General features: G+C 42.6%; 1 protein-coding gene across 7 annotated transcripts in view; it reads right to left on the reverse strand.

Annotated features, from left to right (window-relative positions):
- LOC119066325 (protein split ends) overlaps window positions 1–18,043 on the reverse strand; it is a 68,427-nt gene that overhangs the window by 1,823 nt on the left and 48,561 nt on the right. For 3 of the 7 annotated variants that reach the window (XM_037168717.1, XM_037168719.1, XM_037168718.1), the window contains 9 exons: window positions 15,791–16,504; window positions 15,057–15,242; window positions 1,893–14,965; window positions 1,723–1,826; window positions 1,257–1,337; window positions 1,021–1,139; window positions 798–952; window positions 428–706; window positions 27–364 (listed from right to left, as the gene is read on the reverse strand). In XM_037168717.1, coding sequence (XP_037024612.1) covers window positions 27–364; window positions 428–706; window positions 798–952; window positions 1,021–1,139; window positions 1,257–1,337; window positions 1,723–1,826; window positions 1,893–14,965; window positions 15,057–15,242; window positions 15,791–16,504 — 15,049 coding nt within the window. The remainder of the gene's footprint in view (window positions 1–26; window positions 365–427; window positions 707–797; window positions 953–1,020; window positions 1,140–1,256; window positions 1,338–1,722; window positions 1,827–1,892; window positions 14,966–15,056; window positions 15,243–15,790; window positions 16,505–18,043) is intronic. The other 4 variants (XM_037168720.1, XM_037168723.1, XM_037168722.1 and 1 more) reach the window with 4 other exon arrangements.

Genomic DNA, 18,043 nt, shown 5'->3' on the forward strand with positions numbered 1-18,043 from the left:
ACCTATCATTAATTCTCTCAACGTACCTGCATCTTTCTAGCGACTCCCTCCAGCTGCGTCTGTTCCAATCGCATACGTTGTGCAATTCGTAACGGCGGCGTTGAACCATCGCTATTGCACGGCAACGAATCACTGGCCACATTCGGATTTCCAAATACGAAATGCATTTGAACGGCTGCCTGATCCGTCTTCAAAGCCAACAATCCTTGCCACATAACCGGATAGCGTTGCAAGAGCATTAGAAGTGAATCCGCTTGCGGTGGAACTTGACTAGCGTGCGGTGGCGTTGCTACTTGGAGTATACGGCCAGTTGGTGTAGCCATAGCTGGTACAAGACTACCATGGCTAGGCATACTTCCTGGTCCTGTTTTTGTGTGAAACGTATTGTTAGTTTCGTTCCGAATGCCAAAAAATTCGATTCTCTCACTTCTCATCTTACCAGGTATAGACGACCGCTCTTTGTCTCTTTCACGTTGGTCTATTGATTTATCATGAGCGTGAGGTAATACTATACCAATTGATTGTGACGATGATTGAGTTGTATATGACGAAGCTGGAGATGGTGTTACTACACCATGCGAACGATGTGCTGGCGGTGGTTCGGTTCCAGTTATTGCACGACTATTATCGAAGAACCTGACGTCGGCTGGGAAGTGTGCTGGATGTGGTATACGAGTACCGTACACTTGCGCAGCTTGCGGTGAATCTATTTAAAAAAAAAACAGCAATCAATGAGCGTGTGTTAATCAAATAAATGGATCGAAAAACCACAGAAAATAGTTTTCCGCGTCACTTACCTCGATCTTGAGGACTTTGTAAGCTATGTGGAATAGCAATAGTTGCACGTGGTGCACTAGTCGGACGACGTAATTCCAGAGGAGGACTTGTTCCTAAAGGTTCGTCTATATCAGCAACATCCTTATGTTCAGCCGATCCGGGTAGTATGGGCGATCTAAACGAATTCAATGAAAATTAGTTACCGGAAAATTCAGAAAATAAAAGTTTCTGTATCTGGCATACCTTCGTATGTATGATGATATCCGAGATCCATGACCCGCGTGACCCATGACATTACCATATCGGTCCTGATACATAAAGTAATCGCGTCGGATCGGAACTGACGAGAATGTACCGTCGCCCTGTAGGAATGAAATTAGAACACATTTTAGTGGAGAACGTAACAAACAAAATCACGTTGAACGAAACAAAAGAAATAAGCAGCCGCGATTGACTAAGAAACATCTCATGTAAATTACCGGTGTTATTGGTGACGCTTGTTGGTGTGCAGGCGGTGGACTTTGTATTCGTCCACTACCGAAACCACTAATTTCTCCATGCTTCGTGTAGTAAAGCAGCGTGTAAAATGAGTTGAAATTTAACACCAAAGTTTTCAATTTTTTTAAAATATCATATAGACAAGTGCCGGTCTGCCGGTCATTTTTTGAAAAGCGAACTAACGATTCAAATGCCAAATACTTATTCAAAATCGCAGGTCAGACTCGTATTTTTTGCAACTTTAATTTAAAGTGCTGTTGCTCACTTCATCTATGCAAACAATAAGCAAAAGCACTTCACATTCGAAATTATTATTTTTTGTTTTATTTTTTGAAAACTTTCGCCTTTAACAACGTGATCGATTTCGAAAATGACAAAACACCGGATTTGGATGACAATACACCAAAGTGTTGGTAAATGGTTCAACTTAGACAAATAAAAACTTACCAAATTCGCTTCGAATGCGGGTACAGGTAAACCAGGCTGTAAAACGTGTGTCCGTTGACCTTGTGGACTGATCGGCGGTACGCTTACACGTGAACTGCTCGCACCTGCAATTATTAAATCAAATTTTGAAATTGTCGTCTGCCAGTAAATCGTTCTGCCAATTAACTTACCGGTAACAATTGGTTGTTGACTGTTTAAGTGTGACTGCTTTAACGGTGGACTGGCTACAGCTCCCGTCATTATTTGCGGTACTTGATGCAATCCAATCACACTCTTGCCACCGGTCGGCGGTATTTGATGATGAGAGCCTGACTTTGAAATCGAAGGACTTTGCTGCTGTTGTATTTGCTGAACAACATTTGACGAAGCGCACAGCATAATATGCTGTGAGGCACCAGCCTGTTGAATTGTCTGCTGATGGATCTTGTTTGACTGTTGTTGATGTATTAACGGCAATTGGTTCGATGACTGGACTGTTTGCTTTGTGCCTGTCGTGTGTTGTTGCGTTACAACCGCTTGATTCAATTGGTGCTTCTGTTGTGGATGTATGTTCGAATGTTGCAGTTGAATTGGGCCAGGGTGATGTTTGACAACATGCTGTTGTGGTGGGGCATGTTTTGCTCCGCTGGCGACTACATTCGGATATCCGCTCATGGGTAATGCCTGAAGGCCTGATTGTATTTTACCAGCATGAATGATTTGTTGCTGGTGGTGCTGTATCGAAGGCGATTGCGAAATAATGGTAGACGGATGGTGTTGCTTCTGCTGAACGTGTATGGTTTGTAGAGTCGGTTGCTGGTGAACGATCTTCTGTTGTGTCATAGTCTGAATGCGAGGCGAGTGAGCCGATCCAATGGGACTGGGTGTTCCTCTCGATTGAACATTTACTTGCAAATTGTGGGTGTGTTGATTTACGATTGGCGAACCGGTTCGAGGCAAATTAGTCGTATGAACACTCATTTGCTGTAATGTTTGTAACTGGTTTGATGGACCAACGATGGCATTTGTCATTATCACTTGCTGGGAGTTGGCTGCATTCGGTAAAGGACTGATCGTAGCACCACTACCTGCCTTTAGTATATTTGGATTCGGTTGGAGCACTGGCTTATTCATTTGAACTGTAGCATTCAAAACTCGCGATTTTAGTGGGTGAGGTGAAATTTGCTGTTTAGGCACAATTGTCGTTCCCAGCGGCACAATTGCTGATTGGGTAGTTACAATCGTTGGCTGTGGTGGTTTTGAAATCATTGGCTGAGGTGGTGCGGCGACAACTTGAGTCGTTTTTATTGCGCTAATCGTAATCGGTGCTGACGATACTGGAATCGCTGGTATTGGACTAGACACTTTCGAGGAAATCGGAGTTACTGGATCCAAAATTACTTTCGCTGGAATTATTTCTTTAGTTGCAATTGCTGATGGCTTAGGTGTTGGTGGTGGCTCTTTTACCACGACTGGCGCTGCGGTTGCCTGTCCTTCTTGAACGACAGTCAGAATACCAGTAACAGGGTCAAGTTCAACTGCCGATTCCGATTTGGATAGTACCATGGATTTTTCGTTATTCTTTTTCTCTAACTTTATGATTGGTTCGGGTGATGGTTCTTCAATTTTTTTAACAGCTGAGGAGAACTCGATAGCTGGTTCTGTTGACACGGTTGCTTTTGAAGTTGAGATCGGCTCCACTTTCGTTTCCAGTTCTTCTACTTTTTTAACAACTTCCACAGCTTTTGTTTCTTTCTCCATAGCCTCATCACTCTCCGAAACATCAGTCGGTTTTGAATCTTTAGCAGCTTCAATTTTGTTGTCGTGCACAGATTCACTAATTTCGTGAGTTCCTTTCTTTTCGTCTGTTCTCGATTTTTCATCACTACTGTCGGCCGATGTGTACGAATCCTTTCTATCCTTTGTGCGACGATTGGCTCTAGGCGACTTTCGAACGTCAACAACACCCACAGTTTTCTCCGGTGTTATTTGCTGTTTGCCACCAGTTTGGCTGGTGTTTCGTGTTGATCTTCTGGGAGGTGTCATGCCAGATGATTGGTTCGGAAGCAATGCTTTCTGCTCTGGAGGTAGATTTTTCACTACGTCTTCAATAATGTCATCGACCGTGCTACGAGAACCATCCCGTTCCAAAAGACGACGACTCTTTCGAAGGCTTGCAGCTATTTGTGGAGCTGTGAAATCATCTTTATTAACTGCATCTGGTTGTTGAACAGTTTGGACATTGGCATTAGCTATGTTTGATTGTACTGGTGATGAAATGGTGTTGGTTGTTGTATTAGCCGATGAACTAACTACTACTGAAACTGGAGTAACTGTAGGTTTTGGCGGTTCTTCCGGAAGTACAGCTGGTTGAGCGACAGTACTTGCTACGGTTGTTTGTGTCACTGCTTGTACTGCTCCTTGACCTTTGTTGATCGTTAATATCAATCGGGGTCGATTTCCGTCGACTGGTTTTATCGTTGTTTCAGTTGTTTCCGGTACAATTGCTGCTTCTTCACCTGAATCTTCGTGGAATTCGTAAATGTCTGATTCAGAGTTTTGATTACGTGGTTTACTCATCCGTTCGGACACAGTAGCCGGTTGAGCTTGTCGCGTTGATCCGCTTGGTTTTGACGTACTAACTCTTCCTCCTCGGGAACGCTTTGCATTGGCCTTGGGTCCACCACGGCGTGTTTGAACACCTGAAGCCTGAACTGACGATGGGGCAGGGTCTGGAGATGCAACATTTTCTTCGCTTCCTGTACTTGCCTTGATGTGTTCGCTGAGTGATTTACGACCACCTCGAGCACTTCTAGCCTTTTTGATAGTTTTCCTGTCGTCGTTGCTCAAAACTTTTGAGTCCAAATTGCCCACACCTTCATCGTAATCATCTTCATCTTTTTCCATTTTATCGGCATGATCGGAAAGGTTATCGTCCGATTTTGGTGTTGCAACGGTTTCTTCACTTGCCTTGTCCAAGTCAACAGTAGGTATGGATTCTCTGTCGGCTGAGCATAAAGCATCAACTTTCTTGATTACCGAATCAATGTTAACTTCCTTTGCTGACCAGTAGTCGCTGTCTTCCTTTGAGTCTTGTTCGATTTGATACTCGACATTAGGATTGGACAGTTTGGTCACGTTTTCTTCTGTCAACAACGATTGTACTGGCGGTTCGGTTGGTGATACAGATTTTACCGTTGTGGAAGTAGATGGTTCTGATGTTGTAATCATCTTAATAACGGATGAAGTTTCAATGCTTTCGGCAGCAGGCTTCACGTCCGGCTGTTTCGGTACATCATCTGGCTTAGCAGTTGTGCATACAGTGGATTCGGATGTTTCAGTTTTCGTTTCAACAGCTACTACCGGTTCTGGTGTAATTCTCGTCTCCGTTAGCTCTTGATCAGGCTTAGATCCAATCATTGGCAATGGCTGCGATTTTTCAGTTGATACGGTGACTTGTGAATTGTAAGGTTCTCGTCTCAAAACTGCCGTCGATGGCGTATTCGAATTATCTGACTGAATGTTACGCTTCGTCGGAGTATGCTGTAAGTTCTGCTGTTGTATTTGTTGGTAAACTATTTGCGGTTGTTGTTGCGACGGCAGCTGTGCCTGTTGCGTAATTTGTGGTTGTCGATGTTGATGACTTTGAATGGGACTCATTTGCTGGTTTTGAACGACTATTCCAACCGGTTTCGATTTGTTCACTATTTGTATTTGTGGTCGTATTTGTGCCCGTGGACCTACAGTCATAGGTTGATTGTATTGCAGTTGTTGAGACTGTGTAGACGGTTGGTGCACATAGGTGGTTGACACTTGAACTTGCTTGTTAGAAATGGGCGACTGTTGTTGAACAAATACTTGCGACTGGGGCACACTCATTGGTACAGTGCGTTTCTGAAGCCAGTGTTGTTGCACTTTAGGTTGTTGATTTTGTTGTTGTTGATACTGCACAATTTGTGATGAATGTTGTGTCACTGTTTGTGGTTGAGTTTGTTGCTTCATTGCCGGTGTTTGCTGCTGAATGACCTGATGCGTTGGCTTAGTTTGAATTTGCTGAGGTGGTTGGTTCTTATATTGTTGCTGTTGCAACTGTGGAGGTAAATTGCGTTGTTGGGTCTGCTGAGGAGTGCCAATGGAAATCACATTTTGGCCCTTAAACTGAACACGTTGCTCAATAACTGATTTTTGAGTCTTATTGTCAACAACCACAGGCTTCGATTGACTACTAGGCATGGAAATGTTCGGTGACTGTTGGACGTGTTGCTGGGGCTGTACAACTTTTCCTCCCACTTGAATGGTTGACTGTGTGCTCGGGGGCAGTATTTGATTCACTCGGACAGTTGAGTAAATATGGTTTTGATGTTGTTGACCTTCACTGTTTGCTTGTGTAACCACGGATTTGTTAAAGTTTGGACTTGATATCGAAATCGATACAGGCTTCGTGGATGACAAATTATGAGAAGGCTGTGCCACATTTGGCTGTGGAAGCACAACGCTTGTACTTTGCTGAGGCTTCGAGGATATAGGCGCCAAAACCGGTGTTACAGCTAGTCTATTCAGCACAATGTTGGTTGTAATGTTTGGAGATGATGACATAACCACTGTAGGCTGTACAGGCTTCTGTTGGCTGCTTGTCGGTGACATAATTTGCCTTTGCTGCACTACAACATGAGTCGTATTTGACGGTCTTGGTGATTGTTGTCGAATTATCGTGGGACTAGTCACAGATTTGACCACTTGCGTAAATTGTTGTGGTTGCGATTGACGTGGGGACTGAGATCGTGGCTCTGTAGCCCTTGGCGAAACCATTACCATTGGCTGATAGTATTGCTTCTCAGGAATTGAAATCGTTGTTGGCTGCTGTATGGCATTAATCGAAGCGACTGCTTGACGAGGTGGTTGTTGGCGAGGTGAACCTGGAGCTGATACTGAGTTCGGCATACGAGGTTGAGTGGTAAATATGAGCTGCTGTTGCGATTTTGCTGTTGTTATGATATTTCTCGGTCGCACAGTAGCTGGTTTTTGAATTTGTGGTTGTGCTTGTTGCAAGACTACGCTTGAACTAACCGACGGTGCCACTACCCGACTTTCAACAATTGTTGGCTTGGAGTTTGTTTCTGGATGTTTGATTGTTGGCGAAACAATTGCCTTCGTGTCCGGTGTTTCACTGGTCGATGCAGCTGGTATTGTTGCAAGCGATGGCATTTTGCTCTCGGCCTGAACAGTTTTTGTGATGACTGTCGTCGAAGCAGTAACAGTGGTTGGGGTGGCAACAGATTTCGTTAAAGACGTTAAAGATACGTTGGGTTTCTCGACATCAGTCTTTTGAATCTGCGACAAATCAACATCAGGAGTCTTGGGTCGATCCATTCCCCAAGCATTGGCAGCTTCGTTGTCTTGGTCTTCAGTGTCGGTATCAATTTGAAGATCATTGTCGGATTGTGGTGTGTCAGGTTTCATATCCAGCTCTTCACTGTTCAAACTCTGTACAGCTTTTCGCATTTCTTCCGCTTCTTCTTCTGGTATCACTGATTCTGAGGTCACAGCCGGTTGAACTTCCTCTTCAACGATTGGATCGGCTTCATATAAAGGCCCATAATCAGCAGAAGAGCCGAAACTTTCACCTAACAATGCTGCTACAGCATCCTCTGTTTCCTCTTGTGAAATTATGACGCGTGATTTTTCGTCGGTTTTTTCATCGGTTTTCGGTGCATCAGTCTCTTCTTGTGGATCTGGCTTAGGTTCGTCCGTTACTTCTGGTGTCACGGGTGCTTTGGGAGATGAATATTCGGTGGAGATTGATTGTACTGCACTTTCATGAATTTTCTCATCACAATCCAGTCCGAAACCGGGAATCAAATTCTTTGGTTCTTTGCGTGTCTCCAGTTGTAATTTTGACGTTGATGACACGGTTGTTGTAGGGGTCTTTGGAATGGGACTGATCAGTTTCTGTTCTCTTGGCGATGCAAACGGTGGGATATCATCCAATAAACAGGGTAAACTGGGTGATTGTTTCGACAGCGGCGTTGAGTCTTCTTTTGCAGTGTCCGGACCAGTAATATCGATAGTTAATATCGGTGTACTTGGCGTCGTAGGTGGTGACATCAAGCTGTTGCTATGGCTTGACGAGTGATGATGGTGTCGTTGGTGTTTTTCATCTTTGGAACGTTTTTTCTTCTTCTTCTTTTCTTTGGAACGATGACTATCGGAGTGTTCGGATTTCTTTTCAGGAACCACAATTTCAACATCATCGCCATCGGAGAAGCGAAATACATCTGTTGATTCGGTAGATGGTTTCGGATGAGCTATCGAAGACGATTGCGAAATTTCTTCGGTTTTTATATCACTATCAGCCATCAGTTGAGCTTCGAGTGCTCTACCAGCAGCGTCCAGATCTACACTGTTCTCATCGAACGGTGCTACCTTCATTCGGTCTTTGCGTTTCTTTTCCTTCTTTCGCTCTCTATGGCTTTCCTTTTCGTTTAATGATGGTTTAACTTCAGCAACAACTTCAGCGCTCATTTGACTGATAAGTGACATTGTTGGGACGTTGTCTTTATTCGTTAACGTATAATTGGTAGAAGAGGTATTTGACGAATCGTTCGGTTTTGCAGTTTCCACATGTGAAATGTGCGAGTCATCGTCTGAGATCGGTCCAAATATATCTTCCATCTTTTCACCTCGTTTAGTTGATGTGACATTCGACGTATTAGTTTCTTGAGAGTCGAACACTGATGAATCAGACGACAACTTGGCCTGTTTCTTCAGCTTTTTCAAACGATATCTCTCTTCCTTTGATCGTTCGTGCTCCTCCTTCGATTTGTCACGCTTCTTGTCTTTGCGACTACTATGACGGCGCTTTTCATGGAATACCATTTGATGTGTTGGTTCCCGTTTAAGTTCATCGAAAACAGTCTCTGTGAGAGATTTTTCCTGTTTGATGCTTGACTCTGTTAATGTTAGATCTTGGTTCGATCCATCAGCTCCAGAGCTTGGCAAACTCTTCTGGCGTTTCTTATTTTTCTTGTGCTTTTTCCTGGGTTCCGAACTGAGAATGTCGAAAATGCTGTCTTTCGCGTCACTAGGTTTGCTCGGCAAGTAGTTGAGTGAAAAGTCGAATGAATCGGTGGTTGGTTCTTCTTTGGTTTCAGATTTGATTTCCATTTTAATATCAGGTTTGACGTCTTTCTCGATCCGGGGAACAGTCTCCACTTTAATTGGTGACAGTTCTTCCTTTACGACCGCATCCAACTCGCAGTGACTTTCAATCGGTTCTAATTTAATTTTGTCGATGATTGGTTTCGTATCATCTTCACCAAGCACACCGCCATCGTCGTCCGAAGTATCCGATGCAATTCGTGTCGACCGAGAATTCTTTCGAGAAGTTATTTTCCGTCTTGGCTTATTGTTGCGCAGACTGTTTTCCGAACTTTCACCATCACAAAGCTCGTTCAATCGATTGCGATGATAATTGCTGCTAGAGCGTCGTGGTTCCGATTCAGTATCAGACATGAAGTGATCTTTATGGTTTCTAGATTGTCGACCGTCTTCATCGCTCGAGGTATTTATAAATCCTTTCGATTTGCTCTTCATATTTCGACGGTCCACATCGATGTCACTATCCGAATCGTCATCCCAACTATTCGAACGTTTCTTCTCTTCACGCTTCCGTTCTCTGCATTGTTTTAATTGACTGAATTTCGCTTTTATCTTCTTTTCTTCTTCCTGTTTCTGCATATTCTTGCACGATCGAGCCTTAACCTTGTCATACATCGAAATATAAGCTGGACCATCGTCAGGTATATCGAAAATGGAATGTTTCTTTGGTTCATCGGAATCCGAGTCATCCGAACTGTTGGCATTTTGTTTACGTAGGCGGCTTCGTCTTTCTGATGATGATTTCGATGACGATGTGTGATTGCTGTTGTGACTGCCGTTCCCATCATCGTTTCGTCCACGTCGATCACCACTATTGTGCCGATTGTATTTTTTATCGTCTCTGCTCGATTTATTTTCACCACTGCCATACTGTCGATAATTAGAGTCATCCAATAGACCGCCAATTCCATCGGATTTCTTTTTGTCCCTCTTTTTATGTTCATCGTCACTAGATCGACCATCCTGATCCAGATAGCATTTGTCGGGTGATAGACGATTGTCATTGGTTTCCATACTGTCGCTGATGTGATTTGAAATCTCCTTTTCTTCTTTGTTTTTACGACTTTTGTGTTTCTCTTGTCGATCCTTGCTACGATGTCGGTCATGATCATGATCTTTTCTACGCTGGTCATCGTACCGATTTCGATCGTCAAATCGACTGTCGTCACCGGACTTTGGCTGTAAGCTACTGCTTTTACTATGATGGCGATGGTGTTTCGATTTGTCAGACGATCGATTCGGATCTTTAAAGTCTCTGCGGTCTAAGATCTTCCGATTATCACTCGAAATCGAGTTGTTCTTGAAGCGCTTGCTTTCTTCACCATCATCGCTGTCAGGATCACTTATTCGACGTTTAGAGTTCGTTCGTACTGGTGAACTTCCACTATTTACTCTTTCGCGACGTTTCGATGTGTCGAAGAATGGTGTATTTTCACGGGATATGCGAGCGTTCTCCTTATTGTGATGGTCTTTTAATACCTTCGATGATTGTTGTTCTGCTGTGAGAGTTTTGCTCGGCGAATAGTCGTTCAATTCGTGAGATGTATCAATTTCTACATCAGAAACGTCTTCCAGTTTCAAAATTTCTTCCCGCTTCGAACGATTTTCTTCTTCATCGAGCTCAGCCTGACGTAGTTTTTCTTCCAACACAAGCTTTTCTTTCTCAAGACGTTCACTTTCTTCTCTTTCACGCCTAATCGCCTCTTCACGTTGTTGTTTTTCTAATTCATCTCGATGTCGACGTTCCAGCTCTTCTCGTTGTCGACGTTCTAGCTCTTCCCGCTGTCTTCGCTCTGCATCGACTCGCTCCCGTTCTTTCCGTTCTTTTTCTTCAGCTTCTCGACGAATTCTTTCCTCCTTTTCTTTACACTCATTTTCGAGCCGTTCTTGTTCTCGCCTTTCTTCTTCTCGTTGCTTCAACCTCAATTCTTCTTCTTTTTCACGTTGCTCACGCTCTCTTGCTTCAGCAGATATCTTCTCACGATCAGTTTGTAAACGATCTTCAGCACCAGATGAAACTTCTTTCTGCAAAACTTCCACTGAGTCTTGTTGTTGAAGTTGTTCATCGGATGACGGTTGTTCTTTGTGATTGACGCTGTCATGATTTTTTCTTCGGTCCAGCGAATCATTTCGTCGTTTGCGCTCATTATCATTTTTACTGGAATTTCGTTTTCCACTACTTTTCGAGCTAGTTCGAAGGGCTTTCGCCTCCTTCTTTGAGATGGTTGCCGCTGACGTAGTAGTTGTTGTTGACGTCGCTGTGGTTGTGCTAGTTATACTTGTAGTTGGTAATGTTGGAGATGTATTTTCGTCATCTTTGCTGACTGATAACGTCTTCACCGTTCCTACATTCGTACTTCCCGGAACAGATACACTTTTGGATAGATTGCGATTGTTTGTACTTTGAGTAGAACCGGACCATTTTTCCTGCAGACTAATGCTTTTCGAAATATTATTTTTTGATTTGACCGGTGTGGATGTTGCTGTTCCAGAAGGTATTGACGAAGTTGTGACTGAAGTCGCAGTGACACTCGCACATCGTTGACTTTCACTTGTTGTTGCAACAATGTCTGTTAATGTGGTGCTAGTTGAAACAGATGTTAACGGAACCGATGTTGTTGGTCCAGTGCATTCAGTGGCTGGTGGAGGTGGCGTCGGAGGTATTGCTGGTGGCGTTGCTGTCGGTATTGGAGGCGTAGCAACCGGCGGATGACTTGGAAATGGATACTGTAATCCTTTGGCCGCTGCAGCAACAGATTGAACGCAATTAAGTTTTTGACTCGTAGCTACTAATGTCGGTGTAGGTGATGGACTATTGTATGGCGACATCGGCTGCGGACTGTTCATAGGAGATGAATTAATTCGTTGATGCACTTGATTAACTGAAGGTGCTTGAAAAACCAGCGGCTGTGGTTTCGTAATCGTACTGGAATTACTAGAAGTTGAAGTTTGAGACTGGGCCACAGTTGCTTGAGTTGCAGGACTTGCTATAACACCTTGAAAACTGCTCATCAATGAACTTCTTGGTAAATTGGAAAATTCTCGAGGCTCATATTTGTCACCGATATTTTCCAATCTTTTCGAATCGTCGTCGAAAATCGATGGTTTGGCTAGCACTGATTTGAGGATGTCTGACGGTTGCACCTCGTTTACGTCCAAATCGAGAAATTTGTGTCGTGCGCTAGCGAAATTGTTTCCTGCGGACGTATTACTCGAAGCGTCGCTGAACGTGTGCGTCCGATTCGTATTACCGCCGGACCATTTTTCAAACATTTCATCCAAAGTTTTGATTCGTTCTTCTATCGATGGACTACTGCTTGGGGCCATATCCGAATCACTAGAATATGAACTCAACGACAATGCTCTCGATGGACTTGCTGGTGGTTGTTCAATGCTGGACTGGGAATGACTTTGATTGTAGTGATGTGAATGGTGCTGTGACTGAGACGATGAAAGTTGCTGGCTTTGTTGTTGCTGCTGCTGTTGCAGATATTGGGTTGACTGCAGCGAAATGTTGTTCTGTGTCGTTGGTCGTGTAAGCAGAGCAGGAGGAGGACTTGAAAGTGAATTGAGACTAGTATGATTTGCTAAGGACGCTACTGTTGTCGTATGCGAGGAAACGTTGCCGGTGGACAACGAAGAATGTGATGTAAACAGCCGATTTTGATGGTATAACTGAATAGCGAATTTCGGTAGTGGTAAATACATCGGTTCACTATTCGGTTGTCTGTCTCTGGGCAGACGTCGTGGTTCACTCGGTAGAATTTCGGGTCGTTCGTCACATAATGGCGTTCCTGGTCTAGAACCGTCGGCACTCTCACCACCAGACGCTTCATGAGAATGATGTGAATGCAGCTGATGACCTCGGCCGCGACTCGAATGATGTTCACTTTCACTCATTGAATTTCCCGTTTTTCTTCGTTTGCACACCGCATGTGGAGTATATACATTTATCACATGATCGTGCGGATCTCGGCTGTGTCTGGAGATGGTATTATCCGTGGACGGTCGACGATTGATATTAACAGTTATGTGTTTAAGACTATTACTATCGGACAAACGCCGCACTTCCACACTTTTTCGATGGTGCATCAGCAATAAATTAGATTCATTAGCATGGTTTAGAATTAGATCACAGTTAGAGTCACTGATTAAGTTTGTTTGTACACTACTAATTGAATCGATGCTCTGATCGAATTTCATTCGTTTATAGGGACTAACTAATTCATCACCACTGGACGGGCACTCTTCTAACTGTTCGAGCAGATGATAACGTTCCTTTTGCAAGTGTCGAATATCACCGGGCGGTGGAAATAAACCAGTCGATTGAGATTCGGTGGCTGTAACTACAACGCTCTGCACTCGATGTTTACCGCTACCAATCACATTGCTACTAAAATACTCATCTTCTGCGCCACACGTACTTGCTGGCGATTTTTCACTACGACGCCGTACGGGTACAGTATCTAGATCACCAGCAATGCTTCCAGCAGCGCCCAAACGAGATAGTGGTGAATCAGGACGATCTCTGGTGTAGGTGTACGAATCGTCTTCGTGAGAAGCGCCTGATCCTTGGCTATATTCGTCATAACTTTTTAAGCGCCGTTCGATTGTATCACCATCCTGATATTCAACATAACGTCCACGCCTGCTGCCCCGCGGTGTTGTATTGCCGACGATACTGCTTGGCGATGTGGCACCACTTGCACTATGCCGACTGAATGACGAAGCTCTTGATCGACTTGTCGCATTTTCGTAACGATTAAATCGAGTCCCAGGTACAACAGTTGTTGCTTCGAATCCACGCGCGCTCGCATCCCGGCCAGCTTCAAATGCAACTGTATTCGCACGTTCGATCGTTCCGACACCGCCACTCTGTTTTTCCAGTTTATCATAAAAAGCATCCTGGCATTCACGAGATGCAAAGTCTACTTGTAATTTACGTCCGCGTAACGTAACACCTCGCATTTCTTTAACAGCCGTTTGAGCATATTGAATTTGCTCGAAAAACACTAATGCCAATTTTCGTTCACGATCTGTGGCCACTTGCGACACCAAACCGAACCGATTAAATTGAGTGGTCAAATAATTTTCACTAACATTGTCCGAAATACCATCGATCCACACACAATTTGTTGGCATTGATTTACCAAAACCTAATTTGATTCTATTACTACCCAGATGTTCACCGTCCATTTTGCGCATTGCTTTCACTACTGAAATAATGTCCGAATACTGACAAAATGCATACGCATTCACACCCTGCTTCTTAATGTCAATTTCAATTATCTCTCCAAAACAATCGAAATGCCTTCGCAGCTCACTAGCGGTTATGTCCTTCTCCAAATTCCCAATGAACAACGTCCTCGTCGATTTTGGATGGTATTCGTCCAGTTCGGCCTCGTACGGCCGAAATTCATTGTCCTCAACATCGAATCCCTGATATGGTTCCACTTCTATTTTACAGCCAAAAAACAATTTGTCGTGCGACACCTCAAGCGCTTTATCCACATCATCGGCTTTCTTGAAACATACCAGGGCGTATCGTTCCGAACTCTGTCCAACCACTTTCACCCACGTCACTTTGCCGTGTTTCTTATATTCATGAAATAATCCGTCCTTCAAGGACGTATCCGACGATCGTGATGGTAAATTCCGTACGCATATGGCGAGCGGTCGATTGTCTTCGGAATGCACAGCAGGATTTGAATTGGAGGAATTGGTAGCTGGTGTTGAAACGGCCGATTGTAGATGTCGCGAACGTGACGGATCACTGCCCGACACTGGACTGCCGGTTTCGTTTGAATTTGACGATGCACTGTTTGTTGAACTACAACTACTTGGACTTCGAGAATGAGATCGACTTGAAGTGCTGCCACCGCATGGTGACTCGGAACCGGAACGTGATTTTTTCTTGCTTATCGATGACGATTTGACGGATACATCCGTTTCAGACATTCGACGATCCAATGTGGGATCATATGAACCGTCTGGCGTAACAACTGCACTAGCCATATTACCATAAACACTACGAGCTGTTGGCGATGGATTCGAATTCTCGTGCCAAGAACTAGATGATATTCGATGAAGAGTTATCGGATTTGATCTGGAAATACAAAAAACAATAGCAACAACAGTCATACAATGTCGTAACAAATTTTCGAGAGTAGGAGAGTGCTGAAAGACACCAAACGAACCTTTCTATTGTTGATGAATATAAACCATTTCGATATCTATCTCTTGTACGGCCCCTTGAATCACCACTTGACGAATGATAGTTGTTCGACCGACGAGCATACTGATCGGATGTGTCGTTGACTCGAGGAACGCGATCATAGAATGTTGATCGATCTCCAAATACTGGTGATAAATCTTCCGATGACCTGCAATCAGAAAAGATAGCTATGCTTAGCAAACATATCAAAGTGCAACGATGCTAAATGCTACTGCAATTCATTACGATAAATGCGCTTATACGTTTTCGATAAAATGGATTAACGGAAAATGTTTGGTGAAAATATAAAATGTGTAAATGACTGAGATGATCGGATGTGTTGATGTGATTTTTTTTTTGTAAAAAAATAAATTCGAATCTTTTAAGCCAGCTAAATAGCGTGGTCAAAAGTAATTAAAATCGAATACAAACTAAATGGAAATACAAACTAATAAAACGAATACGAATATTAATCAGAGTAAAAACCATAACAAAAACAAAACGTTTTACAACAAAACCAAAACCCTTGCCAACGGCGATCGATAATTGTATGTTTATGTACAATAAAACCCAAGAAACAACAAAGAATTCAATATACAGAGGGAAAAAAACAAATTTTTGTTTGTGGATTTGCTTATCGATAAACGGGGGGAGGATATATAGAGAGGACACACTACAAAACGCATAAAATCAAAGGAAAACTCTCTCCACACTTACCCGTGATTCGGTGTTGGGAATCGAGTTGGCACAGTAACGGTAGATAATTGTGTCGATGGTACTACTGCCGTTTGTGGTGTTGCCACCGCTGAATACTGTGCTGGTAAAGCTACCGACTTATCATTAACAGTCGTCGATATTGATGGTTGCTTCGAATTAATTTTTATTAACTGTTGCTGAGACGATAGCAAATGTTGCGATGACTGGGTTCCTGAGCTACAATTGGACGATGGTGAATTCTCACCGGACGTCGATGGTATTGACGATGGTTCATAGTATTCGGTGGTTAGAAGCCGATCATCAAACTTATTTTCGGCTGTGTGAGCTTTGGATGCTGACTTTATGTCTATGAATGCAACAGTTGCGCATACACTGCCTGCATTATAATTTGCCAATGTCGCTGCAGTACACATAGTCGTGCTATTACTTGTAATATTACTGCTAATCGTATTGTTGTTGCTACTATTGTTGTTGTTATTATTGTTGTTGTTTGATGTTGTGCTACTGTTACTACTGCTATTACTACTGACACTACTGCCACAGTTAACGGAAGGTGTTGTAACGCCTCCGCCAGATGGTAACAGACTGGATACGTCCAGATTGTCGTTGATTTGCTGGTCTTTGATATGGCCATAATGTGGTGACTTTGGCAACAGCAAATTTGGATGAAAGGCTGACGACAACAGAATCTTGACACTTTGAACGCGGCCATATCTGTGCCAAAAGAAAGAAAAAAGAAATTCCAATCGTTAGACAAAGCGTGGCTTAATATGAACCGGTTAACAAACTACAAACTACAAGGCAACAATTTTTCCTTTGCATATCTTTTCTCTGAAACGCCACCGATAAAAGTTTGCTCATAATTTTTCCAAAGAAAAAAAAAAACACAAATTCGTCTGGTGCAGTTTTGCTTTTATTTTTCCTTATGCCAATATAGTCTGGTTTGTTACGAATTTTCCCCTCAACATAAAGACACACAAAAAAAAAAGAAGTACACAACATTCAATGTCAGAAATCTCTTGATACCATGAATTCTAATCGATAAAATGTACTTAAAGCGAATCACTATGCTATGTGTTCGACGATTGTGCACCACATAGAACGTAAAGCGTATCCGATAAATTGAATGCATTTGCAGCCAGACATACACAGACAAAAAACTTTTTTTTTCCTTCTCCCGATTCAGCTGCATTTAGGGTTGCGCACCTTTTGCGTGTGAGCATATCGTGTTCATATATATTAAAAACTCGAAACATGTAACGCGACGAAGTACGTTTGCAGTTGAAGTGTTGAATTTCGAGTGTAGAACAAATAATTGTTTAATGGACTTTTTTTTTAAATTAGATAAACCAAACATTGCAGTTGTTTGACCATACTTTTCGTATGTGAAAACGAGGAAACCAGCCAAATTAATTTTCCCATTAAAATAATTATTTTCGTTGACATGAAAGTTGAGCAATATCTACAAAAGTTGATGCGAAGAACAACGAATTAGATAAACATTTAACAGATGATAATAAAACAGTAAACAGCGTTGAACAATCATTTTCCTGAATATTCCACAAACATTTCCCAGACAGTTAAATTTTTGTAGTCTAAGATCCCAGACAAACAATTCGCCAATTAATTGTTCAGTCAGTTCAACAAACTTTTCTCAACTTAGCATGTGTTGATTGTCAATCTCTTAGAAACGGTTAATCATCTCTTATCGACACCGACAACAAAAACAAACGATGAGCTCTGACTTGTGTCCTGTTATACAAAAAAAAATTATTTGAAACACTAGGAAGTGTTTCACGAAGGGATTCAATATTTTTATCGTGCTTGTAAAAGACTTATAACGTAGTCAGTCATGTTTGCATGATAATATGCCTTTTCAAGTTCGTTTTATTGTATTAGTCAGACATGACTCTCGTACTTAAAAGTAACTCAAAACTGAATGTCGTTCCACTTCTTCAAATTCCTTACTTTAATTTTTAGTTTTAACAACAAACTGCAATGGAACAACAGGGAAAATAAGATATACGAGTAGTACCACCCAGCAAAGTATAATTGTTTTCGTAACCTATTACCTCGATGTTCTTTCTGACATTGTGATCTCTACTAGGCGGTAAAACATAATCTTCTGAGTGTGTGTTTTCCCAATAATTGGAACAATCTTTCTTCGATGTGTTGATTACAACACCACTTATTACCAGGCATCAAAATGAAAACAATACAGATTATGTTCAAAGACGCGCAATGTAATGTGTA

Source organism: Bradysia coprophila, chromosome IV, assembly GCF_014529535.1.
Source record: "Bradysia coprophila strain Holo2 chromosome IV, BU_Bcop_v1, whole genome shotgun sequence".
NCBI lineage: Eukaryota > Metazoa > Arthropoda > Insecta > Diptera > Sciaridae > Bradysia > Bradysia coprophila.